This window comes from Cynocephalus volans, chromosome 12 (genome assembly GCF_027409185.1).
Source record: "Cynocephalus volans isolate mCynVol1 chromosome 12, mCynVol1.pri, whole genome shotgun sequence".
Classification (NCBI taxonomy): Eukaryota; Metazoa; Chordata; class Mammalia; order Dermoptera; family Cynocephalidae; genus Cynocephalus; species Cynocephalus volans.
The window spans coordinates 5,681,662-5,708,722 of NC_084471.1; the positions used below are offsets into that span (position 1 = coordinate 5,681,662).

A 27,061-nucleotide genomic window follows, 5' to 3' on the forward strand; every position below is an offset into this window, starting at 1 on the left:
AATTTATTTATGACCAGAGTGATAAATAAGATTTGTTTTCCATACTTCGAACAGAAAAAAAAAAAAAAAAAGGTTTTCAGTAGGTCTCTGGCTTCTCATTGCCTTTATACCTTGACCTTGCGTTTCTTGTTGTTGACTTTCTCTGCACCTGTGGGAGCTGCAGCGCCATCAGCGAGGAGTGTCTCAAGGCTTGGCAAGAAATGTCATATCAAAGATGGGCTGCCGCAACCCAAACCAAGCAGGGCTTGTTTCCAAAGAGAATGCTTCATTTTAAGACCTAACCCTGAAAACATTTAAAGTGCTGCAGGCCCTTTACAAATTTTGCCTACCTCACTCTGTGCAAATTCACTTGATATGGGCCACGGCAAGAGAATTTTTAGAGATAAGAACAGAAAGGTCAGACCTTACCCCACAGAGTAAAGATTTGGGAAATTTGGAATTTATAATCTAATTAAAGTTTAAAATGTGGTCTTGTGCCCCACTTGTACTTTCTCAATTGTCGGTCATACAATGGACTTGCACACACACTAAACTGTACTTCTTTGAAGAGGCTCTCTGGCTCTTTGCACTTCACCCTTCTTAGTAACAGAGTTAGACCCTGCCATTTCTATGGAACAGGAGTTATTAAAATTGCACAATTCCAAAGAAGCTCTGTTGATCTAGTCATTCTTTTTAAAAACATACCCTTCTCAGTAGTGGATTCAGTGCCTGGAGTATTCATTCATTCTTTACTATTAAACAATGTGACAAACATACCTTTAAAATACCTTGTACAGTAACAGATGTTTCCACATAAAAATTATAACATGTAAGCCTAGTTCTTATTTTCTCTTTGGCAACTACTGTTGCTTGGACAGTTTTCACACTCTTTTCCCTTTTATTAGGGAAATACCACCTTGATGCAAGAGAGCATGTCAAATGGGAGTCAGGAATACCCAGTAGGTCCTTTCCCACCGATGTTGGTCCCTGAGGTAGCTGTCCATCCGTCCTTACAAAGTGTACCTGAAGTGTGTACGTGTCACCGCCCATTGTAGTTAAACACATACCATGGAGCTCTTTCACCCAGCCTTGAGGGCCACAGCCCGATATTGCTCTCTTGGGGTAGGTGACGGTTTAGAATTGAGATCTGTGTGGAGTCCTCTGTGCACTCTTCATTGTTTGGGCATGGCACTGTGCTTACAGAAAGCTGCTTTTCTTCTTCTTCTTCTTCTTCTTTTTTTTTTTTTTTTTTTTGAGAAGGCTGGTTTTTAAGTTGAAGGTTTTACTGGTTTTAAAGATTTCAAGACCCTCCAGCATCATCTGTTTAAACAAAAGAAAGGAATACCAAAATGTTAAAATTCAGCTAAAAAAGTATTTGCAATAAGATTTCCATTTCAGAAACTGCTTTACAATTTTTCTTTAAAAATTGTTAAAAAAAAAAAAAAAAAAAGCCCCTCTGAAAGCCCCTCCATGATGGAAACAGTAGCCGCTGTCTAGAAGTGGCCTTGCAGAGTTATAAATACCATCAGGGGACCAAATAAAATATGACATTAGGTTGACAAAGATCTGTGGAAATCTCAACCCATGACCACGAATGCTGTTTCCCTTCTCACAGAGTGAGGTTGGGCAACTTCCAACACATTCAGTGGGAGCCTTCTGGAAGAAGGGTGAAGGCTCAGAGCACACACACTGGGACTGCCATGCAGACCGAACCTTCGATTCCTCTGGGCTCACCAGGCTACAGGTATGGCCAAGAACAGAACGGGCCAAATCTTTCTGCACCACAGAGAGAGACTCCGGGGGTTCTTCCCTAAGGAGCCATAACTGCCTGGGGAGAGAGGCAGGGCTGCTGCTGTGGGTGCTGGCACCCACGAGCAAAGCTCCCACAAGGCATCAAAGGGGAACCCTGCCCACGGCTCTATGGCAAAGTCTACCAGACAACAGGCCCTGCCACCCCACTGTACACAACACCAGTCGGAGATGGACAACAGGGATAAAACATATGTACACACAGCAGCACCAAGAGAAATCAACACTATCTACTGAGAGCAGTCACCTGGGCCGGCCTTAAGTACGGGCAGGCAACTGGGGAGCTGGACATGCGGAAAACAAGGAATGTGAAAAAGACTCACGGCAAAGAACCACTCGTCCTGGAGAAAACAGCAAAGGACACTACTTTTGGTTTCATTTTAGTTTCAAGCGCCTCTACTAGCTGAACTCAAAATCCAAATATTTGCTAACAGACGTCAAAGAGTTTCATCCAAAACACTATCAAAATTGAATTCTCCCTCTAAAGATATGTGTGCCCACGTGCGCTGAAGTATAAAATCTAAACGAGGCTGCAGAGCCCAGGACTGGCAGCAGTCCTTCCGCTGTCCTCTCCCTAAAGGATCGCCAACGCTCTCGTGCCTTCACCCGCAGCTGGACGGCAGGACGCTACAGCCTTCCGTCTCCTCTTGCCACCAATCCTAGCGGGTAACAACTCACGGTGCAGGTAACCATTTTTAAAAACGGCCTATTTATTCTGTTTGTTATTCGCATTCACTGTAAATCTTTGTATCTACAACAGATTTCTTGAACCGTACGTGTTCCTGTGGTATAGAAGGAAAACGCAGCACCAGAGCACTGCTCCACACATACCCACCGAAGAACCTTAGTGTTTAATGAGCAGGTAATTGATACACCCTCACATTTCTTTCTTTTTGGCCTCGGTGTCATCAGCACCACGCTCTAACCAACTGAGCCAACCAGCCAGCCCTTTACTCGCATATGAAATGCTTCACAGCTCTCACAGGTTCGTGGTGCACTGTTACATAGGCATTTAAGAGTGTCTTACTGAGGACTTTTATCTAAAGTAATAAAAAACAAACTCTGTTATCTGAAAATCCTCTGTCCCAGTGTTTCCGGGAATGGAGCAGAGTCAGATGAAAGAAGGCCTCTGGTGTCTCCAAAAATCTGAAAAAATGTCACAGTCGTGAAACAACAAATTCTGGGGGAAGGAATAAGTCAGAAAACAAGAGCCCTCAGAAGTTTAAGATCACACTGTCAAAATAAAAATTTAACTCAAGGGCTAGAACATAATTTTAAGAATCCCCCAGAAAGTTTTTGAAAAGATGGAGGCAGAAAATGAAAATTAAGAGACATTAGAGAAAAATTAAAAAGGCAGTAGAAATCAATCCAGGAAACCCCAGCTACTGTAGTATGAATTCCAGGAAGAGAGAACAGAGAAAGAAGTTGGAGAGAAGAAGAATCCAGGAAATCAGATTATTCCAGACCTGGAGAAAAAGAAGAGAAAAAAACTTACCACCTAAATATATCCTGGTGAAATTTCTACACATCTAGAGAAGAGAAGATCCTAAAAACTTACAGAAAGGAAAGCAACAGGTCACCCACATCACTGGGAACGAGGTTCACAGCAGACCCTCCTCACAGGGAACCTGGCACTGCAGACAGTGGCGTTCCAGGGGAAATCACAGACCAAGGATCCGACACTCAGACCATCTATGGAGCATGAGGACCACGAAAAGACACCTGCACACACACAGCCCTTGAAGAGCTGACCCTCCACACCCAGGGCCTGTGGAAGCTACCTGAGGAGGAACTGGCAGAACGGAGGGGGCACCGATTGCAGGGCGCAGGCAGGGGAGCTCCAGGGTGGCACGTGTGCCGCAGTCCAGCATGCACACAAGTGAAAGGTGTCTCAGGGAATTCCAGGATATTGTGAAGCGTTATTTTTTGGACAATAAGGAGGACAGAGGAATCTAAAAACTCAAAAAATAAAAAGCAATGCAAATGTCTTAAGGTCCCAATAAGAAACAATCAAAAATGGGAGAATGGAGTATAAGGAAAAAGCACACTTGACCTTCATACTGAGAACATGCCCTGCAACTGGCACAGGAGTCACGGCACTGGGCCCATGAACACAACGCAGGTTAGCTGACCAGGAAATGCTGGCACTGTTTTGATACAGGAAATGTTTTTGTTTTCCAACTTTTAGAATCAACCTACAGACAGACTGGGGGTCTTATTTCTTTTCTGTCCTGTAACCATGGTAATCGATATTGAGAATGTAAAAGCTGGCGGGCTCAGGAAGAGATGAGAAACGGGAGGTGGGAAGATACTGGTAAAACCTGGGAGGAGGAGGAGGAAGCAAGGAGAGGGAGGTGGCACTGTGAGTGCGCCAGGCCACCTTTCCTGCTGTCAACAGAGACAGTCCATTTAAATCAGTTTAAAGAAATATTTATAAACAGTTTAAATAAATCTTAGTCAATGATAGAGGTAACAAAACCAAATGACTTATAGTGGTTTTTTCTTGAGATGAAGGTGAGCTAAGTCAGGACAGTGGTCACCCTTGGGTGGTAGGGGAGTGACTGGAAAGCAGCAGGGGACTCCTGACAACGTGTTTCTGTAATCACTGGGTGTGACTATAGAGGTGCATTCACTTTGAAAACTCAATGAGCTGGCCTTACAACGTGTGCACTTTCTCGGTGCATTTTTTCGCCAATCAACAGAAATTCCAAAGGGGGTACTCTGGGCGGTTGGAATGGGGCTGGGGTGAGGGGTCAGGTTCTTGACCCTGACACAATGTATGCATCGTCCCTCCCACCAAGGGGTGAGGGGCATAAAAGAAAGCTCCGTAAGTGAGAACACCCACCAACAAGACAGACCTGAGATGGGCTCCCCACAAACAGAAAGAACACAATACCGGTCTCTGATTGTCTGAGTTTTTTTGAAACTTCAATTCCATTCTCTTCTAAATTCCTCTTTGCACAATCCTGACATGCATTACCTGAAAGATGAAAACATTAAAAAGCTTATCTATTCGAGTCTACCCTCTAAAAACCACTTTATAAATCTGATTGCTCCGAAGCACTGGCCAAATAATCTCTGCCATACGCTACAGATTGTATCAGTGAAGTTAACGGTTTTATTCAGCAGAAGACTATGGCTCTGGGGGTCACATTTAAGTGAGACAATAACTACAGTAAATATGTCCTTTCACATGGAAATAGGGTGGAAATGGAGAGCTGAGTGCAACTGTTTTATTGTTCCTGAACTGAACCACATCACCATGTGGATGTGATGTCAGCAGTCCCCACACTGACACCCATTTTCTTTTTTTTTTTTTTTTGGTGGCTGGCCAGTACGGGGATCTGAACCCACGACCTTGGTGTTATCAGCACCACTCTAACCGAGTAACTGGCCAGCCCTGATACGCATTTTCCTATCTCTGGATACACTGGGCCAAACAGGCAGAGAAAACAGGGCTGCACGCAAAGGCCTCTGTTCCACTGGCCAGTGCCCCTTTTAACCCGACTCACTCAGAAAGTGGAGACAGCTGGTGACCAGTTCACCACGGGAGGATGCTGGTAACTACTGGGTCTTGTTAATTTATGAACAGGGAGAGTTGAGCCCAGCAAGAAGAACATTCACATTTCAAAAAAGGACTAAATAGAAACATTTTACACGAAAGCTTAGATCCTTGCAATTAAAGTTTCTGAAGTGGGAGGCATGGCTCTAGGTTGCTACATCTTGCACTGAATGGTACAATACAAACAGAACCTTGGTCCAATTCCTCTGGAACTCTTGGTGCTAGGACAGGAAATTATTCTCAGGTACCAGCAGATTAATCTGCTTCCCAGTCAAAGGGATGGATATTTAGTCCCTTCATTGTGGCAGGGACTAGACAGAAATTGCTATTTATCATCTCTAGTGGGGCTGTTTTAATACAAGCTAATTATTTAATGTGCGAAGCATACTTTTTTTTATAAGTGATTTTACAAATAGTGGCAGGAAGATAATGGAATATGTAGGCAAAAAACAGGCTGGCAAAAATAAAGATCTGCTTTACCCAATAACGTGGTGCTGTCCATCCGATCAGCATCTGAAGAAGAAAGAAAAACAGTCAGCAGAACACAACTACCAGTGCTCTCCTGTGGGCTGCTTGCAGGCAGGGCCACAGTGACTGCCGATAGGCTTTGGTGCAGCTTGGCACGTGCTGGTTGTGGGCTCCTGGGCTACTTGCTGCCCTCTCTGCTCCACATCCCAGGGCTGACGTGAGGACTCACTGAACAACCATGTGACACACCTAGAGTCGGCTGGCACATGGGGAGCGTAGAGTGGTACCCGTGATTGGTGATATTACTGTCACTGTCTGTGAGCCTCCTCTCCCATCAAGAGAGGAACTCCGTGAATGTGAATGCAGATATCCTTCATGACACAGTCACAGATTAAAAATCCCAATGTACTTTCAGTCCCCAGGCAGCTTGTCGAATCCACTCAGCTGCCAGGGCCTAGGAAGAGGACTCAGCAGGGACAGGAAGCCACTCAGCCGCACATTCCAGGAGCCCAAGCTCACTTGGGGTTCACATTAGGTTCTGGTCTTCTGGGGAGTCATGGGTGTGGAGGCAGGAGAGGCAGTGGTTGGGGGCAGAGATGCGACAGCCCCCTGCCTCTGCAGAGCGATGCACAAGGGCCACTACTAGGACATGCTAAATGGTGCATTTTGCTCTGCTGTCAGGCCAGAAACCCAATCCCAGCTTCAAAATGTCTGGGTCCTAAGTGGGCATGTGATTCACCTCATTGAACTTGTCCCATCACCTATTTAGCAGCAGTGGACACTGCTACTAAAAATATCAAACAAGGTCAAGAATGTAAAATTCGTGGCAGTGCATGACACGATAGTACAGCAAGCATGAGTCCTTCCTCCTGCCCTTACTGAGAAATGCCTACTGCCCTAATTATACTTTTATTCATGGAAATGCAACTTAAATAGGTCCATTTTGCTAATTATTACTAGTCTGAAAAGAAAGTGCTAGTGATTAAAAAAACTGAGCTGCTGGGCCGGCCCGTGGCTCACTCAGGAGAGTGTGGTGCTGATAACACCAAGGCCCTGGGTTCGGATCCCTATATAGGGATGGCCGGTTAGCTCACTTGAGAGAGCGTGGTGCTGACAACACCAAGTCGAGGGTTAAGATCCCCTTACTGGTCATCTTTAAAAACAAAACAAAACAAAAAAACCGAGTTGTTGATTTATCTTGTGCATTCTCATCTTCAAGTTCATAGCTGGTCACACACAATGTCTTTGTGGCTAACCTAATTCCACTGCGCAGGTGACTGTGTCTGGGTTTCCTATTACAATTAAATGACAGTCAATACAGACCTTTCCAAGCCTGCCATCATCAATGTTTTATGATACCAAACCAAAAGCTATTTACTCCCTTATGCCACGGTAACCAAGTTTAAGAATTTCTCAATTATCTTGGTCATTCCTGGCAAGATGAACAATTCCCTAAAAGGGCCAAGGAGCATTGCTTGAAAGGTGTGTTATACTCAACGGAACAGGAAAAATATGTTATTTGAATAAAGAAATAAAAGTCTTCATAAAATCATTTTATGCTTTTGAAGTTTTAACTTTTAAATATAGTGACAAGATAAAGGAATGAGATATCTGCATCTTTCAGTTTTAAGTAGAACAACTGATAAAGCTGGCCCAGTAGTTTTCTTTCTCAGTTAAGGTAACCTGAGATGTGAATAAGTGTGTCCAACTATAAATGTGTGCACAGCTGCACACGTTAAAGTTACTTTAAAGTTCTATTTACAGACTGTTACTATCATACCAAATACATCAGTCTTCTAATTTTAAATGACACAGAGGTATTTAAAAAAAGAAAAACGAAGACTAGTGAATTTTATGGTATGAATTATATCTCGAAAAAAAAAAGGAAAAGGCAACCGAAAGAACCCTAGAAGTTTTGTACTTAAGAAGTGAAGACAAAAACCCATACCTGGACTTTGCTGTTTGCAGATCTGAGTGGCAAGGTCTTGCACATATCCTGGAAAATAGTCAAAACAGTCCCCATAGGATACGACTTTAATTCCATGCAAAAGCATCTCTGCTTGATGCTTAAAGAAATGGTCTTCATTCTCCTTGAGCACAACCATGTAATGCTCTAAATCCATCTTATTTGGCACTGAGTAAAGGAAGAGAGCCTGGAATATCTGATCACGAAGGGTCTCTCCACAGCCCACAAACAGGAAAGACTTGGTGCGGTATAAGTTCTGGAGGACCTCCTATGAAAAAGCCAACAAAGAAATAGGATATTGTTAGAAAAACAGCAGAAGCTTATGACTAACCGTAAAGCCACATATTTGTGCTTTTAAATCGCTGCTCTCTAACGGGCCCCTCCCCAGAGCCACGCTGAGGAACAAAGTTAGAAAGGAGGTGCACACTCGACGCGGCGCTCTTGTGCAGCAATAAGGCCAAGGCTAAGCTGAGGCCCCTCTCGGCAAGGATGGAGCCTCTTCCTATCTGAGCAAGGTAACTGGCCTGTGTCCCAAATCAGTGACCAGTGTGAATGCGCATTCCAGTCAGGACAACCTATTGCCCCACCCCGCCACCAGTGCAGTCACCCAACTCAAATCTTCTGCAATTATATACAATTTAAAATTACTGCAACATAACGACAAGCAAACAGAAAGGACATTGTTGGGGGGGGAGGAGGGGAGGGAGAAGGGAGGGAGGTTTTGGTGATGGGGAGCAATAATCAGCCACAATGTATATCGACAAAATAAAATTAAAAAAAAAATAAAAAATAAAAAATAAAATAAAATAAAATATTTACTGCCTTGTAAAATAAATAAATAAATAAAATTACTGCAACATAAAAAAAGGACATTAACATTTTTTTCAGTTGAGAATTGTGCACGGTAATACCCTGTATCCATGGATCACCTATGGGCACTTTTCCAGGGGACAGGGGGGCTGTCAGAATAGTTTTGGGGAGTAAGAACAGGAGAGCTGAGGAAGGGACCAGTGTCAGTGACCCAGGGTGGGCACAAGGGAAGCAAAGACTGTGTGGGGTCACTCAGGCAAGCAGCAGAGAATCAGCAATGCAGAGATCCAGTCATCGCAGAGAGAACCTCAGTATCAGCACTGGTATCTCTCACACCCAACCAGCAGCATCACCTACCCAGCTGAGAAGTTCCCGCCCCATCACTCATTCTGCTGACACTGTGCTGGCAGTGACACAGGCCCAGGGACTAGCAGTGAGGAACAGAGAGCTGGACCCTGAGCTCGCCAGGGAATCATGGGGACAGTGCAGTTGCTAAGTGCTGCGCGGAAGCGTTCAGAAAGCCATGGGAAGCACAGCTTTTCCACGCATCATCCTGTCTGGGGCATCAGGAAACCTCGCAGAGAATGAAGTTTTCAAACGAGGTTTGGGGGCTGGCAGGGTTGGCTCAGTTGACTAGAGTGTGATGCTAATAACACCTAAGTCAGGGGCCGACCCGTGGCGCACTCGGGAGAGTGCAGCCCTGGGAGCGCGGCGACGCTCCCGCCGGGTTCGGATCCTATATAGGAATGGCCGGTGCGCTCACTGGCTGAGTGCCGGTCATGAAAAAGACAAAAAAAAAATAAAAAATAAAAAATAACACCTAAGTCAAAGGTTCGGATCCAAAAGAAATTTTTTTTAGTTAAAAACAAAAAGAAAAAGAAAACTACATTTTGTAAGCTAAAGGAAAGGAAAAAAAAGAAAAAACAAAAAACAAAACAAAGCACAAGCAACAAAAGAAAAAACAAATGGGATTATATCAAACTAAAACGTTTCTCCACAGCAAAGGAAACAATCACCAGACTGAAATGACAACCTACAGAATGGGAAAAAACATTTGCACACTATAGAGCCAACAAGGGATTAATATCAAGAATATACAAGGAACTCAAACAACTACACAGTAAGAAACCAAATAACCCAATTAAAAAATGGGAAAAGGAAATGAATAGACATTTTTCAAAGGGAGACACAAATGGCCAATAGGTCCTTAAAAAAAAAGCGCTACATCACTTATTGTGGAAATGAAAATTAAAACCACACTGAGATATCATCTCACCCCAGCTGGACTGGCTATAATCAAAAAGACTGAGAATGACAAATGCTGATGAGGTTGCGGAGAAAGGGGACCCCTCCTGCACTGCTGGTGGGACTGTGAACTAGTGCAGCTACTATGAAAAACAGTATGGAGTTTTTTCAAACAACTACAGATAGAACTGCCATACAATCCAGGAATCCCACTTCTAGGTGTACATCGAAGGATGGGAAATCATCACGTTGAAGGGACACCTGCACTCTCACGTTCATCACAGCTCTATTGACAATAGCCAAGAGTTGAAATCAATCTCAATGTCCAATGATGGATGACTGGACAAGGAAACTGTGGTATATCTACACATGGAATACTACTCATCCATCAAGAAGAATGAAATTCTGCCATTTGCAGCAACATGGACGAGCTTGGAGAAAATTATGTTAAGTGAAATAAGCCAGGCACAGAGGGGAAAATATCACATGGACTCACTCATAAGTGAGACCTAAAAGAGAAAGAGGGAAGGAAAGAAAGACCATAGGGTGCGCTGGATTTGCAGAGGGAGAGAACATACCAGGGGTTGGGGGGTGAGGCCAGGGAGAGGTTGGGTGGGGGGCACGGGGAACAGCTGCAATTTGTGGTACGGGGCTTGCCAATAGTATTGATCTGATCATCACATCTTGGGCACAGGTGGTGATGGTCAGCTTTGTACCCTATGAATATGCATAACCAATAAAAAAAAAAAACAAAAAAGGTTCCGAAGGCTACAGGAAAAAAAGGCAAAAAGAAAAAATTAAAATAAAAAAAGAAAAACGCTGAAGAGATTGCTCCCATTGAGGAAGGGGAGGAGAGAATGTCAGACCAGAAGTGGCCCAAAAGAACAAAGAGAACTGATGAGCGGGAAGGAGCAACTGGAGAACATTCCAGACCCTGCAGGGCCCTGTTTGTCATGCTGAAGAGTTTCACTGGGTCCCTGGGCAAGAGAAACCACTGTGGGCTAGTACTGGCATGGACAGCGTGATGCACTGACTCCTTGAACAAATGTTCACCGAACATCTACTCTATGTGCAAGCACCGAGCCAGGCACTGGAGACACAGCGTCCCCACAGCCATGTGGAGGCCAAACCGAAGGACAGGGAGGCCGGGCGTCTGGGGTACCACTCAGATGCAGCCACATGGCTAGTGACCACCACAAATTCCCTGGGGGACGCAACCAATGCCTAATTAAGACAGACCATACCATTACTTCTGGGTCTTGAGTGACATCTTTATATCCTGATGGATCCAGCACCATCCCACAGGGGTCTGTGTACAAGCCGTGAATGTGAAGGACTCCATATCTGATGTGTCCTCTTGCCCACTGAAGGACCTGCCAAAAATCAAGCCAAGACGAACAAAAAAAGCCCCTGATGTTACTTCCAACAGATATAAAAAGAAAATACCTAAATCAGATTCATGGTTTTTCAAACCTACCTTGGAAAGAGTAAGAGAGATGTTTCAATTTATGATTATATCTTTAAAACATAAGAGAAACTCAGCTGTTAGCACTAGTTATTCCTATCATATCTAAAACTACTTTAAAGACAGATAGTGACATACAAAATATTTTAATATATGAGATTATAGCAAAATGTTAAGTGATTACTTTAGGGAGTTTATAGGAACTTTCACTTCTAAGTTACATGTTATATTTTAATTACTGCTATTTATGTATTATTTTTACACCAGCAAAAAAATATGTGAAAAAAGTATTTATCAAATGGCCAACTACAGTCATTTCAGTTCATGACACAGAACAAGGCTGGCTGGTTAGCTCAGTTGGTTATATAGCATAGTGTTATAACACCAGGGTCAAGGGTTCGGATCCCCCTACCAGCCAGCCACCAAAAAAAAAAGAGATAATAATAATAATAAAAAAAGAAAAAGAAAGATAGATAACAAAGGCCCTGACGAAGATGCACATCATGTTCGTCTAATCCTATCTTTATGCCGGGGCTCTTGCATCAGCAGGAGGTGTGGACACAAACACCAGCAGCTCTGCTGATGTCACATGGGTAGATGGGCCAGCTGGAGCTTCTGTTCTATGCAATTAGCAATTCATTTCCAGAGACACTACCACAACAGGAAGCAAGGCTCAGCAGGACAATGCTGCTCAGACACTAGACAGGTGTTGTCATGTGTCACTGATGGCTCACAAGAGGGCGCCGCTCCACATGAGGACTGCCCCCATGTGTGCCTCTGGCAGGGAGCCTGTGCCCTCGACCAGCTCTGCTAGAGGAGCTGCCACAGAGGGACGTGCACGGGGCTGGAACTAAGCCCGGCATGAGACGTCTCCAACATGCTTGAGCTTAGCAGGACTAAGAGCTTCCCTCACGGGGTGAACCAGATAACAAAGGTAACAATGTCAGTTATTAATAACAGTATAAGCAAATACACAAAGGACACAAACATGTCACAAAATAAAGTCAATAAAATAAAACTATGTTCAACCTTAGTAATAAAGTAAATAAAAATTTAAAATGTTCACCTATCAAGTGGGTAAAGTGTATTCTGCTTTGTTTTTTAATAACCCCACCAGTTGGCAGGACACTGGGAATGGGCACTCCCATACACGGCTGGTGGGAGTAGACCTGGTGATGTTTCTGAAAAACAATCTGGTAATTTATATCACCAGCCCTTAAAATATTCATACCCTTTGACCCGGAAACACTTCTCGGAACTTATTCTGAAGAAATAAATAGTGGGACATAAAAGTATAAAAGATTTTAATTGTAGCATTATTTATATTGTAAAAATATGCTGACGGTGGCAGAGGAAGGACAACAATGACAATTTACTCTTACAGTCCTATGGCCATTTAAAATTCCCTTTTATTTAAACAGCTTAATGACAGGGAAATGCTCACAGTATACTAATAAGGAAAAAATCAGAATTAAAAACTTTGCAATCCCGGTTTGTTCAGGAAAAACTTCACAGCAAATAAGACTGTAAGTGATTTTGCTCTAGTCTTTTCTTTATTACCATATTTCCTACAACAACTACAGTGAGTAAATGCAGATGAGAAACTCTTGCAGACTACAGGACAGAACACAGAGGACACCAGGGCAGGCCACAGGAAGTCCCGAGAAGCGCAGGGCAGCACCTTCCCCGTGCCCAGCCGCCCCCAGGGAAGAGGCAGGAAGGCATTTAAGACCGACTTAGTGTCGTGTTTGCCATGGAGCGTGGCATCCGAGGGCTGCCAGCTAGCAACTTTTCCTTACTACTAACTCACTGCTGTAAAGTGACAGCTGCTTCTAAATGCAGGCCCTGCACATGCACAGACTTGCGCCCTCCATCTGCCACCTGCCTGGCAGCCCAGACCTTAGTCTTGTCCTTCAAGTCCAGAGACTCCATGGGCTTGTTCTGTTGCTGGCCGAAGATTTCCAGCAGGTTGTCATAGTTGGTGGTCAGGACCATGGTGCCCCTTTCCATCAGGCTAAGGATCGACTGCAGCACCAGAGGGTTCTGGATGTGCTGCTCCAGGTTGTCAAAAATCTCCATCAGGCAGTCCTGGAAGAAGTTGGGCTTGGTGTCGCCTGTACGCTATGGAAAGGTGGAGCGAGAGTCACAAAAAACATCAGCTCTCAACAACTACTGAGCCCCTAAGCAGGTACTATTCTGGGTGCTGGAGATACAGCAGTTTAAAAAAATAAAAAAAGACAGACAGACAATCTGGCCTCATAGAGTTTATTAAGACTACAGGAGGGGGACAGTTAACGTACAAATTTGTAATACGTCAGCAGTGATAAATGCCACAGGAAAAGTAAAGCAGAGAAAGCGGAAATGTCCTGCTGGGAGCGAGGGGTGGACAAGTCAAGAGCACCAGGGAGGCCTCTCTGATAAGGGGACATTTGGGCAGGAAGCTGAGGAAGTGAGGCTCCTGCAGAGAGTGGCTGAGCTTGGGGAAGAGCACGTGCAAAGGCACTGAGGTAACAGCACAGGCGGCCCGAGCATGAGCGACGGGCCAGGTGGCAGGGCGGTCAGAGAGCTGAGCCAGAACGAGATCGCGTGGGGCCTTGAAGACCACGTGAAGACTCTGGCTTTCCCCGCAGAGCTGCAAAGGTACTGGTTTTCTTTTTCTCAGCAGAATGTGAAATGGGGTATCTCAATGGTGTCTTAACTTGGGTGAGGGACAGTGTCTCATATACCGCTGAGAGATTCCACAGGATTAGAACTGAGACCCGGCCTCTGGATGTATGAGGGTACTTCGAAAAGTTTGTGGAAAAATAGAATTAAAAGATAATATGAACTCTTCCAGGAACTTTTTGAAGTACCCTCATAGTACCAATGGTCATCAGTGGCCTTGACAAGAGTTGCCTCAGTGGAGCAGTGGGGGCAAAAGTCTGGCTGAGGGGTGCAAGAGAAGTAAGCAGCTGGCGACAGTGAACGCAACAGCTCTGTAAAGAGTTCTGCTGTTTGGGGGCTGTGAGAAGTGGGGGAGGGAGCTGGGACGATGCAGGGGTCAGGTGGTCTCAGCACTCCCAGAAGACCAGCCTCGCCTGGCACTGGGCCCCGCCACCACTGCCTGCCTCGGCAGCTGTCATCAGATTCCATCCCGCCACGCCTCTGTCCCTGCCAAGACTCACAGATTGCCACTCATCCCCATGGCTCTAGGCACACCCCTCCCTGACACTCTCCCACCCCTCTCCATTTCTGAAAAGCCTTCTACTATTCCCAGTGGGTCTGCCAGCAGCAAACTGCCACATCTCCATCCTCTTCTGTGAACAGCCACCTGCTTCCTCCACAGAAACCCATTTCTGTGTCCCTGAAGCCATCCCACATGGGGCTCTCCCCCACACTCCTTGGAGCAATGAAATGGAGGGGGCCCCTAGTCCCTGTCGCGTCTCTTCAGCTGTGCTTCTGCTGCAACTAAGATGTTCCACTTAGACGATCATTTCTGTAACACGGCCTCTAAATTCCTGCCCGTCACTCGCCTCCAACGATCCTGTCCCACTGCAACCACCCACGCCTACGGTCCACCCAGACCTCATCTCACCCTTCTTGGGCATTACTTGGATTCCCTGATAGAGCCAACTCTGCGCTTCCTCCACATCTGTTCTCAAAGTGCTGAACACTGCAGGGGCAAGCACCGTGCCCACCAGCCTCTCCTTAACTCTTCCCTAGGGAGGTTTCCAAAGCTGCGCAATAGTAAAGAGAAGAACTGAATGATGCTCCAAATACTCTCCAAGCAATTAGCAATCTATCTGCCTGCGCCTCCGAGTGAGTGACAGCAAGGGCCTCATTTTGAGTGGGCCCTCGGTGCTGCCAGCAATCTCGCCACACTTCCCTGGCCCATTGATTCTTCCCCCCTTCTTCCCATCACAGGGGTCAGCCGACTGTCTTAAGAAGAGCCAGACACTAATATCTTAGGCCTTGTGGCCACACGGTCCCTCTCACAACTACTCAACTCTGCCGCAGGACAGCAGCCACATACGACACATAAACGCAGGGCGTGGCTGGTGCCGACAGAACTTCACAGCCAGCCTCCCATCCAGCCCTCTGTGCCCGAGGTCCCACAGCTACGGGTTCCCATCTGTGGACTCAACCAACTAGTGATGGAAAATGTTAGACAAAAAAGTAACAATAAAAAATTACAATGCAATACAAATAAAAAACAATACAGTGTAGTAACTACTTACATAGCATTTACATTGTATTAGGTGTATTAGGAATTATAAATAATCTAGAGATGATTGAAAGTATTTGGGAGGAAGGCTGGCTGGTCAGCTCGCTAGGTGAGAGTGTGGTGTTGATAACACCAAGGTCAAGGGTTTGGTTCCCTGTACCAGCCAGCTGCCAATAAATAAATAAATAAATAAATAAATAAAATATCCAGGAGAATGTGTACAGGTTATGCACAAACACTATGCCATTTTATACCAGGGATTTGAGCATCTGTGGGTTTGGCCCATGGAGTATAATTTGCCAAGCCCTGCTCTACGATGATAGTTGCCTCTTACTAATAGAACACCTATGTTTGGCACAGTCACCTAACCAAAACCATCTCCCAGACTCTGGTGAAGCCAGGTGCAGCCCTAACACTCCGGCCAGTGAGATGAGAGCTGAAGTGGTAGCAGTACAGAGGGAGAAGTGGCTCCCATGCAGGCCCTTGAAGAGCGCGTTGATGGTATAGTGGTGAGCATAGCTGCCTTCCATGCAGGCCCTTGAAGGGGTGAGGCAGGACCCTCCAGGTCCCCTCCCTTCCCACTCGCTGGAACATACACAGCGTTATGGCAGGAGCTGGGGCAGCCACCTTAGAGTGGGAGCTGGAAGCTACTCGCTGAAGATGGCGGAGCAACAAGACATGAGCGCAGGTCCCCAACACTGTCAGGCCATGCTCTCCTTGGGCTGCCTACTTGGATCGCTATGTGAGAATTATAAACCTCATCACATGGAAGCCACGCAATTCTGGGTCTCTTTTCTACAGCAGCCTAAACTCTCCTACTCACCCTGATGACTATCTTATACTTTTCTTCCAGCTTTCTTCCGTGTTCAAGCCTCTAAAATCTCCTCCTATCCTGACTCTCAGGTGATGACTGTGCTTCCTCAGTAAGCACACAAGTAATGAGAAGAAACCTCCACACCCTCTACCACATTGTCTGGCTTCCCAGCATTTGTGCCTGTCCACCATGGCCGACCTGGGACAGTGGTGACCTGGCCGTGTGCCTACCGTGGGCCAAGCTCCCACACCTGTGCCAGATCCCACCACCTCAGTGACTGTCTCCTACATCGCCAATTGTTTTTCCTCTCCATCAGGTCATTTCCACCCGTGGAACAAAGAAGGTATGACTTCTTCCATCTTAAAATGTTTTCTAGAAACCATGTGTCATCTGAAGAGATATGGCTGGCCTGCTTAAACGAAGACATGCGCTATGGGTTAAATGTGACTTAGTGCCATGTGACGGAAGCTCGATCTCCACTGTAACAGTATGATGATGGTGGTAAATCCGGTTAAGGTACTGGACAGATGGAACATTCAAAAGGTGATGAGACTGCAAGGACTGTGCCCTCAAGGTGAAGGGATTAATCCAGTGGTGGGCTAATGGGTGGTCATGAGCATTGTTCTGATGGCTTTAGAAGGGTAGTAGGAGAAGAGGCTAGCTCTCTCTTGCTCAGCCCATTCTTGCCATGTGACACCTTCCCTCCCTGTAGAAGGTAACAGCCCTCACCAGATATGTCCTCTGGACTGGAGACTTCCCAGCCTCGAAAACTGTAAGAAATAAACTCCATTTCTTCATAAATTACCCAGTTTCAGGTATTCTGTTATAAGCAGCAGAAACGGACTAATACACATACCTAAAGGATACCCCCTCACTAAATGAATATAAATCACAAAGGTCACACCCAACGCAGCATGACAATGTCCCTAAGACAATCTCACACAGTGAGGCGCTATTTAATGTGCACTATTTGAGGAGCCCCATTCTGTGCCTGACAACACCTCTGTTTAAAAGATGACATCCTGATGGACTAAAAGATTTTTGGCTCATCAGCCCGACTGCTGACAAATGAACACAACGTAAGCGCGTAGAAGTTTAACATTAGGTCCATAGATTCACCCAACCTGGTCCAGAACCAAGTGTCCCTGTGAAACCTGAAGTACTTGTCTGAGACTTACAGGTGACATCTTCCGGATCAGATCATGAGCGACAACCAGCAGGTCCTGCTCCTTCATCACTTTCCTCCGGAACTCGGCGATGTCCCCTGGGTGAAGGACGTCCAGCTCCTCTGCAGCCTCAATGATGGCCGCGATGCAGCTTCTCCAGGAGCAGAGGGCGGGGATGCCTGGGGCCACTGCCGCGCTGACTCCAGTCCCCACGACCAGGAGCAGTTCCTGGGGCTGTTTCCGGATAAGGCTCTTTAAAAACTTTCTACTTAAAAACAAGGAGGAAGAGAATAAAAGTCAACACGGAAATATTGCAAACACAAAGTCTGGAAATACCTGTGAAGTTCAGGTCAAATACAGTCTGTACTGTCCACACACACATTTTGACCCCTCTTTATACCACTGGAAGACAAAGCTTGTGTATTCCTCTTTGTGTATTTATTTTACATGATCTACCCTCATTCCATAAAGGACTTGACCCAGCTGTGTCTCCTTCATCCTGAGTCACCCATTAAGCATATGTTTAAGTGACAAATATTTGTAAGTAAAAAACTCAGCAGGGCTGCCTAATTAGCTCAGTTGGTTAGAGCAAGGTATTATAATATCAAGGTCAAGGGGTCAGATACCTGAAGCGGCCAGATGCCAAAAAAAAAAAAAAAAAAAAAAAAAAGGCTCAGTAATTTTAATTCCTTTGAAGCTGCAAATAGCTTGTAAATACAAACTATACTGACAAAATAATCCCTACTAGCACTGGCACATAAGAAAATTCCTGGCAAAATGCTGCTGTTCTGCCACCTATCAGCCCCAGCCCAGTCTGCAGGACGGACCTCCCTGTCTTGCACCACTTTACAACAAGCATACACCACTGTCCATTTACAGTCAAAGAATTCTTTCCTGTGGAGCACGACCCTTCCAATCTTAAGTGGACCCCTCTAATTACTTGTTTGCTTGGTTTGGAGACTCGAACAGTCGCTTTCTTGGGCAGAAAACTGCCTTCTAGAATGTTTCTCATGTTGAAGCAAAGGGTAGTATATGGCCCTTGAGATTCCCTCTTGACCCAGGTATTAGTGCACTTTCGCCTCTGTAGGTACTGAATACCATACAAGCAGACTCATGACAGACGGCATGTGACATCAACACGCCTGCCTGAAGGTAGAGCTGGTGTTATTTACCTTGAATTTTGCTCACTTCTATTCGTTGTCTTTTCCACTGAATCCATCTGTAAAGCCTAAAGAGAAAAATTAGTCAGAAGTGACTCCTACCTCCCAGATAAAAGTTCTTTTATTACTATCCTGGAAGAGAGTTAAGGCTGGAATTAAAATCAAAGATCCTGGATCTTTATTTAATTAGAATGCCTGAAAAATGTCGTATACAGAAAGCATACATACAAAATGCTTCCTAAGCCACTGCTCCGAATGTGGTGTCACTCCTCAGGTGTGTGTGAGCCCAGCGGGCTGCATGCCGGGCTTGTCATCTTTCAGGACAACATTCCAGAAGAGCTTCTGGTCAATGTGAACACACATCACTTATCACAGAAGGGGGAAATGGCAAGGAACATAACAAAGTAAAGCCAAGACGTGGGTTTTCAGAGGAAGCACCATGCTCTGTGAGATGCCCAGTATACTGAGAGTGGGGCCTGGCAGGACAAATCTCAGGGCCAGCACCACTTCTGAGATGCCAGGCCTTGCCTCGGGCAAACACAAATCCAACCCCCAAAAATCATCAAAGTAAAACGTCAATAAAAACAGGAATCTCAAACCAGCTAGGTCTCTATCACCAAGCTATCCCCATATTCTATATTTTTTCTAAAATCACATTTCTGCCTCCCCCAATTCTAGAAATAATATTTACTGTAGACAAGAAAAAATACAGAAAAATAGAAAGTTTAAATAGCCCATAATCCTACTACCTATGAGCAATAACTCTGACTTTTTACTCTAAAATTTTTATATCATTTGAGAACACAGTGCATATCCTACTTTTTTCATGCATTAAAATAAAAGCATTTCCCTTCTGTTATTAAAAAACCATTCATAAATATAAGTGTAATGCTACATATATGGAATTATATTTTATTAATACATTCCTAATGCAGGACATTAGTGTAATAACACTCTGACAGCCAACTGGGTGCACAGTTTTTTTTAATCTATTTTGAAATTATTTAAGAGAGATTTCTGAGAAGCAGAATTGCTGAGTTAAAGAATATGAGCACTGTAAAATATCTTAGCAAAGTCTTCAGCAGAATGCATAAGCACCCACTTTGCCATAACCTAGCCAGCACTGACTGAAAACCACTTTTTTACATGTGTAATCTTTTTTCTCACCTCGATTAGAATCGGGTCACCAAAACTAATTTTCTAGGATAAGGAAACAAGGCTTATTCAATCTATAAGCATCATTATGTTAGAGAGCTAACTGGAATCTTAATGTTACCCTCTGAAAAATGGACACACTGTGTAAGTGCTTACACACACTTTCTCCCCAGAGGACAGGGTTCAGAGCTTTGATCAAACTCCCAAAGGTGTCCGTGACCTTCCCCCAAATGCTAAGAAACCACAGTCCACAGGGGAGGAAGATGAGGCCCACAGATGTTACAACCTGCCGAGGGGAAAGGCTGGCAGAGGCAGGGCTGGTGCTCGGCCCTAGCTCCTGTCCTCCATCCCACTTTGGACTTACTAGCAGTCACTGAAAGCCAATTTTTTTTTTTTAACCTACTAGATATTTTCTAAGGAACGTAACAAATACTGAGGTTCCCACTATATAACACAATCTCTCCACTACGTCAGCAATCCTGGACCCCAGCCCTGAGACGTCAACGACTGGCTTAACTTCACCAATCCTGTTTTACCAAGTAGAAAGTACGGGTTCTTGCTAACTGGCCAAGTTTCAAAGGCTCAGGAATCTCTCGCATGAAAGTGCTCTGAAGTTCAGACTGCTGAGCTAAGCAGCTCAGGCTCGGACCTGTCGGTGAGTCCACTGCCCCCACCAAATGCACACTCCCCTTCCTAACCTCCCGCCCCAGGACAAACTCAGGGCAGCCGGTCCTGTTCAATCCTAGCTGAAAGGTTAACATGAGATGCTCATCTGATGACCAATCCACCTGCCTCTGCCACTCCTGCCCCCCAGAAGAATCCACATCACTTCAAAACAGTTACTTCTTCCTGCCTGTGGGAAGGAGTCATTTATCTCAGCCTTCTCTACACAACAACATTTTGGAATATTTTTAGTCACTGGTCAACCAGTGACTTAAACATGCCCAAAATTGTTACCATGATAAAGAACTTTAAAAATCTATCTCTAGTTCTTTCAATTATCGTTCTATTGCTTTTGATGCTCCCTATATGCATGATTATAGTTACAATTTAAAACCTAAATATTATATTTACATATATGCAAAAAAGTATGAACAAAGTAAACTTGCAGGTGATACTTAACTCCAAAATTAAGTGATCTCAAAGTTTCTCAAAAGAATAAGTCATCACTATTAATACCACTTACACAACAGGTGAGAGCTTGCACTCCTGGGCAGTTTGTTGCTGGTTTAAGTGCTCAAAGCCTCTTTCTCAGCTTGAACTTGAAGGTCTGGAGCTGGCTCTTCAGACAGCACTTCAAATAGAATCAATCACACAGGTTCCAGCCTCAATAGGTAGATGTGTCTCTAGACTTTAACAGTGACATGTACCTTTAAGGATCAAAGTTGCCAACATGGGGAGTACCCAATCATACTAAAACTCACAGTAACTCTGCAATGATGAACTGCACAGCTGCCCATATTTAGACATTTACTGTTCACTGTAACACTCACTACATGTTTAAAGACATTACCTCATTTCCTGTTTTTGAGCAGCATAAACATCAGAGCTAAATCTCACAATAACCTAGAAAGTGCCCCAACCCTCCTCTTGTTTTAAAACCAAGGTCCAAGTAGGAGATTTCCAAAGAAATTAGTACCCGATCCTAGAAGTTTCATAGGTAGGACAGCAAGCCTCTGGTGTTCCACTGCCATCTCAAACACCATTTTTCTAAGCCAATCAGATTCCAGACGACAGCGACAAAACCCTTCAGAGGCCTTTAGGACGCTGCATCTTTTGGTTTCCTTGGTGATTCTGTCGTCACCACAGTTTGCAGGCCCACAGCCAAGTCATCATAGCAACCCATTTTTTTCAAGGACCTATCAGCATTTTCCAAAAGCACAGTCAGACCCCAACACAGATTCTTATAAGCAGTTCCTGTCCTTTTTATCCAGAGCCATTAATAAAAGTCTTACAAGGATGTTTTCTACTTAGAATTCGAGATCACGAGTATTTTATGAAGTAGCTGGAGTAGCTGGACACTGCCTTATTCCTTAAATCCCCAGCACCCAGCACTAAATGTTCATCAAACTGAGTCCAATGCAAAATACAAGTACAAAAACTAAACTTGTTATGTACAGCCAGCAAAACACAGCCTCCTCCCCAATTCCTGATGACTTCCATCATGCCTTCTGGTATCCACAGGCTTGTACAGTCTCCTCACACACTGACTGAGATTAGTCATGTGACATTCTTGTCCACGAGGATATCGGCAAAAGGGACTCAAGCAAAGGTTTGACAAGTGCTTTGACAACAAAGTCTGTCCTCTCAGAACTCTGTCTTGCAAAGCCAGCCCCTTGGCACACTGCAGATGAGGACATGCAGCTCTTAAAGCTCCATGACCTGGCACTGGTTATTAATACAACCAGCCTCTCCCTTTCCTCTGATCTGATTTTCACAAACTTCTTTCTTCATAGCAACCTGGTTTCTCATGTCAACCTGGGGACTGGGGAAGAGCGTGGAGGCAGCAAGAGTAAGTTTTCACATACATCTGGCAGTCATATTTCTAACCACAAAGGAATCATCTGGGCTCTGGCTGACAGCTATATTATTTCTAGTGAGTTTGATTAGCATGACTAGGTTCACCTTAACTGGAAACAAGGCACGAATGGACAAAAACTTAAGGTTCCAGAAGGAGAGGCTTAGCCCTGAAAACCCAGTAACTCCACCCAGAGCAGCACAGGGGACGTGGCGGAGAAACACCATCACTTCCCAGCCAGGAGACCTCGCTACACCTCAGTTTCCCACTCCGTCAAATGGTGATTCCCACCCACATTGCTGACTGGATTGCTGCAAAGACGTGGAGTGAGGCAGTGTCCGAAAGGTGCTCACTCACGGTAAAATGCTCATTACTACGGACTGCCCCAGCGCCAGCAGGCTTTAAGTCCGGCACCACTCTTCCAAAGCAGTCACCACAACTACGTACCAATTTAAACACAGTCCTGGTAAAACTTAATTTCAGTCATTAATAGTAATAAGGGGTCTTCACGATGAATTTTCTTCAATTTACAGAAAATACAAACCCTTAATTTGAACACTTGCTACTTAACCAATTACTTTTTATTCAGTTGCAATGGATTGTATGGGGGAAAATGCCTATTTTGTAATGACCAAACTGTGTTAATTGGCTTTTTAAAACTAGTGCCTCCAAACAGAGTTGCTTGGGCACATGTGCTCAAATCAAAAAGCAAAACCCACCACTAATAAAAAAGTGAAAGGTGAACTGGCTGGTTTCTCAGTTGGCTCGAGGGTGGTGCTGATAACACCAAGATCAAGGGTTCGAGCCCTGTACCTGCTGGCTGCCAAAAAAAGAAAAGTGAAAGGTCAGTTTAATTCAAAAAGCAGCATTAATTGCTGCCAGTTTTTGAGCCCTTATTAGATTCCAGGGAAAATGCTGAGCACTTTACATGCGTTGCCTCATTTAATCCTCTCAATAACCCTATGAAGCGGCTGTTGCTGTTACCTCCACGTGGAGAAGGCTGACACCGAACCCTTTTAAGAGGCCATGGTGTAAATAGTCTTGCACCTTTTCTCCCAACATCAGTGCAGCTTGCAACGGCAAGCAAGTACACCCGCTATATTACCGGGAACCCTGCCATCCGATAAAGCATTCACTGTCCTACAATTTGTCCATCAGATGTGACACAACATAACTCAAGGAGATGTTGCTTAATGATAAGCCAATAATAGTAAAACACACCAAAGCTGAGGCCAAAGGCATGCTGGATCACCAGCGTCTATCAGTCCCAAGAGGATACATAAGAGATGTTCTAGAAAGTAAACCTCTGTTGATACTTAATAAAATTAAAGAATTTTAGAGATGAACAGATCTTAATGGTTATGTGATACCAAATACCCTAATTTTTCAGAAGTGAAAATTGAGACTGTTAAGAGGCAACAACTTGGTCAATGTCCCCCAAGGAGTTAGGGACAAGCTATAAACCCACTCCTGGCTTATGTCCCATACTCTTCCACTCTCCCAGGCACCGCCTGGTCCACTGTGACCCCCAAGTCTAAGGTACTCATTTCTCATCTTTAGGCACTCGTTTCTGCTTCTTGACCACCAAATGTTGACAAATAACAAGACACACTGTTAGATCTACAGTTTCACCAGCTTTCTTAATCTGGGGAATAAATCTCTAAATTTATTCCCCAGAAATGCTAAGAGAAATAGGAAAATGTAAGAGGCAGCAGGAAGACGCCTCGGACAAGCTACTTACTCTTTTCGGGCCTTTATTTCCTTTAACTGTAAAAAAGGAATAACACACCGCCTAGGGTTGCTGGAAGCATTAAGTTTAAAAGAGCAAAGTCTGGAACAGTGTGCTTCCCACTATACCCTAGGTGTGCGATGGAGAATTTAAATTACATAAAACTAAAATTCCGTTCCACAATCACACTAATCGTATTTTCTAGTCGCATTCTAAGTGCACTGGACAACACAGACACAGATGATGGAACATTCCATCATCACATGAAGTTCTGCCGTACAGAATTATCCTAGTCTCCCCCTCCCTCACTTAAGTCCAGACCTCAACAAACAGAAGTCCTGTAGATTTTTCTTCCTAAATCTCTAATCCACACCATCTGCCATTGCCTTAAAGCCACCTGCTTCCAGTTTCAGCCCCTCTAGTCCCATTCTGACTCCAGACTGACATTTCCGTCGCATCTGAGCTTGTCTCTCTTCCAGTGGCTCTCCATCTCCTTTGGGCTCCCCAAGTGCAGCATGATCTTGGCCCATCGCTGAGGACCAGCCTCTCCTTACCCTGTCCCACCATGCAATATGTGCGTCTTCTGTGTGGATGTCAGGCTTACAGACACACCATCAGCCTGATGAAGCTCTAAGGTGACCACGTGCCCTCTGGGTAAAAGGACAAAACCTCACCTAAAAAGCTCTCATATCAGTCCCCATGCACAGGAAAGAACTGGAACACCAGTCTCTGGGTCTGGACTTTCAAAAGTTTAGCCATACTCCAGGTGACCATGGTCCCCACTGCCACTGCCTTGGTCCAGGTCACCCCCATCCTTCATGTGGTCTTGCTTCCTCCAGACAAGTCTCCCCACCAGAGCCACAGTGACATTTCAAATACTCTCCTCCTTAAACCCTTCAATGGCTTCCCACTGCCTTCAAGTGCCTCACCCTCTACTCAGCTTCAGAAGCTCCTAACTCGGTTCTCAGGCCCTCCTTCCTGCCACTCCAGTCTCAAACCCCGCACTTTGCAAAACTCCCAGTTGCTCCCATTCTGGTCTCTACTCAGAACACTTCCCTCACTCCTCCCCACTGACCAACTCCTACCTTCCTTTAGCTCAGCTGGACCATCATTTACTCAGGGTGATGGCAGAAACAGTAACTTAAGAAAGGGTCAAGGGCATGGTGGGCCTCAGGGGGCAAAGCTGAGTTCTCCCCACTTAAGCGTTCCCCTGCCACCCTTGGAACGCTTGTCATTGAAGGAGACAACACATCTCCAGCCATTTCCCAGGACGATGTGGTTTCCAAAATCTGGTGTGCGCATTTTCACATATTGTCTGTCCCATTTGCCTATAATAACCTGGGCAAACTACTCCTCAACCTTCAAGAATCAGCTTCCCTCCCCTACTCCTCCAAGAAGCCCTCTTTAACACCCCTTCCTGACAATCCCACCACCACCCCAGCAGGGTTCAACGCCACTACACTGTTACCACCAGGTAAAAACGATCTACTTGTTTAATCACCTCCTCCAATGAGGCTCTGACAGCAGGAACTGTGTGTCATCTCTATCTCCAGTGCCAATTCCTGGAGCTTACCAAGCATTCAAAAAAATGTTAGTTCCATGGTGAAAAAATTAAGATGAGACAACCTAAAAGTACCCTGATCTGCCCAACTCCTTCACTACTTAGTTCTGCCTCCCTCCACCACATCAGATCTCCTGTTCTCTAACCTGTCCGGTGGAGCCATATGAGTCTCACCAAAGAGCACTAAAAGATAAACACGGTCCCTGCTTTGGCCTCAATGCAATCGTAAACACAAAGCATGTGCAGGCCCTGAATTCACCGGCCATGTTTGGTTCTAAACCGGTCCTAAAAGGATCTGTCACAGGCTTCTACTTCTGTTAAACTATGGTTAAGAACCCACAAACCCGGGAATACTTTCAAGGATGCCCTGCAGGTCCACTGATCTCAAGTTTGAGAAACCCAGTCCTGAGATCAGCGTTCACAGAACGCCTCAGTGTAGGTGGTAGACAGAGGCAGAAAGGGAAGCTGAGGGTGGTGGGATGGGGACTCCAGGGGTCTTGGGGGGCTAAGGACACATGGATGGCACTGAGGGCCTCCACCCAGGAAAGGTCACGGGCCAGCGGGATTCTGCTGAGGCCTAGGACGGAGGATCCTGAGCGAGGGGGAATCTTGAGGGTTTCTGGAACTGAGGGTTCTCTGAGGTCTCAAAGGAAAACGTGGCTGAGGCCCTCAGGGGGTCTCAGGATCCAGGAGAAATCCTTAAGGGTTTGGGGGTTCAAGGATTTCAGAGGTGCTTGGGGACTCCCACAGGGTCTCAGGAGCTATGTGGCCTGAGGGGCTGGGGGGATCCTGAGGGGATCTGGGGGCCAGGCGTTCTGGAGGGGCCGGGGGGATCCCGAAGGGGTCTCGGGGCCAGGCGTCCTGGAGGGGCCGGGGGGATCCCGAGGGGGTCTGGGGTCAGGGGTCCTGGAGGGGCCGGGGGGATCCCAAAGGGGTCTCGGGGCCAGGCGTCCTGGAAGGGCCGGGGGGATCCCGAGGGGCTCTGGGGCCAGGAGTCCTGGAAGGGCCAGGGGGGATCCTGAGGGGGTCTGGGGCCAGGCGTCCTGGAGGGGCCGGGGGGATCCTGAGAATCTCCGGGTCCGGAGAGGCTCTGGACTCGGGGACCCCGGGCCTCCCCAACCCGCCCCTCACCGGCGGCGACGGCGACGCTGGTCGCAGCTCGCGCTCCTGCCCCGCTCTCCTCCGCGGTTGACGACGTCTCCGGGGTCTCTCGGCGGCCGCGAGCCCTTCACGGCGGGGTCAGGGGGACGGTCCCGGGGGAGGGGACTGCGCGAGCACCGGGGAGGACGCGGGAGCCCGAGCCGGGCAGAGCCGGAGCCCGAGCGGACGGCGCGCCGCCTCCTGCCGCGCCTCCACGGTAGCCGACCGCGGCGCCGCCGTAAGACCGTCCCCCCGAGCCCGCCCCCGCCGCGCGAAGGTTCCGCGTGAAACCAACAGCCCCTGGTAACCG

General features: G+C 45.9%; 1 protein-coding gene across 6 annotated transcripts; it reads right to left on the bottom strand.

Annotated features, from left to right (window-relative positions):
• Positions 1–709: 709 nt before the first annotated feature.
• FAM118A (family with sequence similarity 118 member A) lies at positions 710–26,983 on the bottom strand. Of its 6 annotated transcripts, none has more exons than XM_063075874.1 (10): positions 26,743–26,983; positions 20,990–21,154; positions 18,661–18,716; positions 17,501–17,753; positions 13,204–13,425; positions 11,084–11,212; positions 7,767–8,052; positions 5,831–5,863; positions 4,685–4,768; positions 3,589–3,747 (listed from the first exon to the last, which is right to left on the bottom strand). In XM_063075874.1, the coding sequence occupies exons 3-10, from the start codon at positions 18,705–18,707 to the stop codon at positions 3,680–3,682; spliced, it is 1,122 nt and encodes a 373-aa protein (XP_062931944.1). In that variant the 5' UTR covers positions 18,708–18,716; positions 20,990–21,154; positions 26,743–26,983; the 3' UTR covers positions 3,589–3,679. The 6 variants fall into 6 exon arrangements, with proteins under 6 accessions (XP_062931946.1, XP_062931945.1, XP_062931944.1 ...); XM_063075872.1 differs by having other exon boundaries at positions 17,501–17,756; XM_063075876.1 differs by lacking the exons at positions 3,589–3,747; positions 20,990–21,154 and adding an exon at positions 710–1,299.
• Between the last annotated feature and the right edge of the window lie 78 nt (positions 26,984–27,061).

Coding starts and splice junctions, on each gene's coding strand:
- FAM118A (XM_063075871.1), bottom strand. CDS start 18,707: ATGGATTCAGTGGAAAAGACAACGAATAGAAGTGAGCAAAATTCAAG. Junction 17,757..18,660: donor AGAAGTGAGCAAAATTCAAG/GTAAATAACACC, acceptor CTTGTTTTTAAG/TAGAAAGTTTTTAAAGAGCC. Junction 5,864..7,766: donor CTGCAAACAGCAAAGTCCAG/GTATGGGTTTTT, acceptor TTTCTTCTTCAG/ATGCTGATCGGATGGACAGC.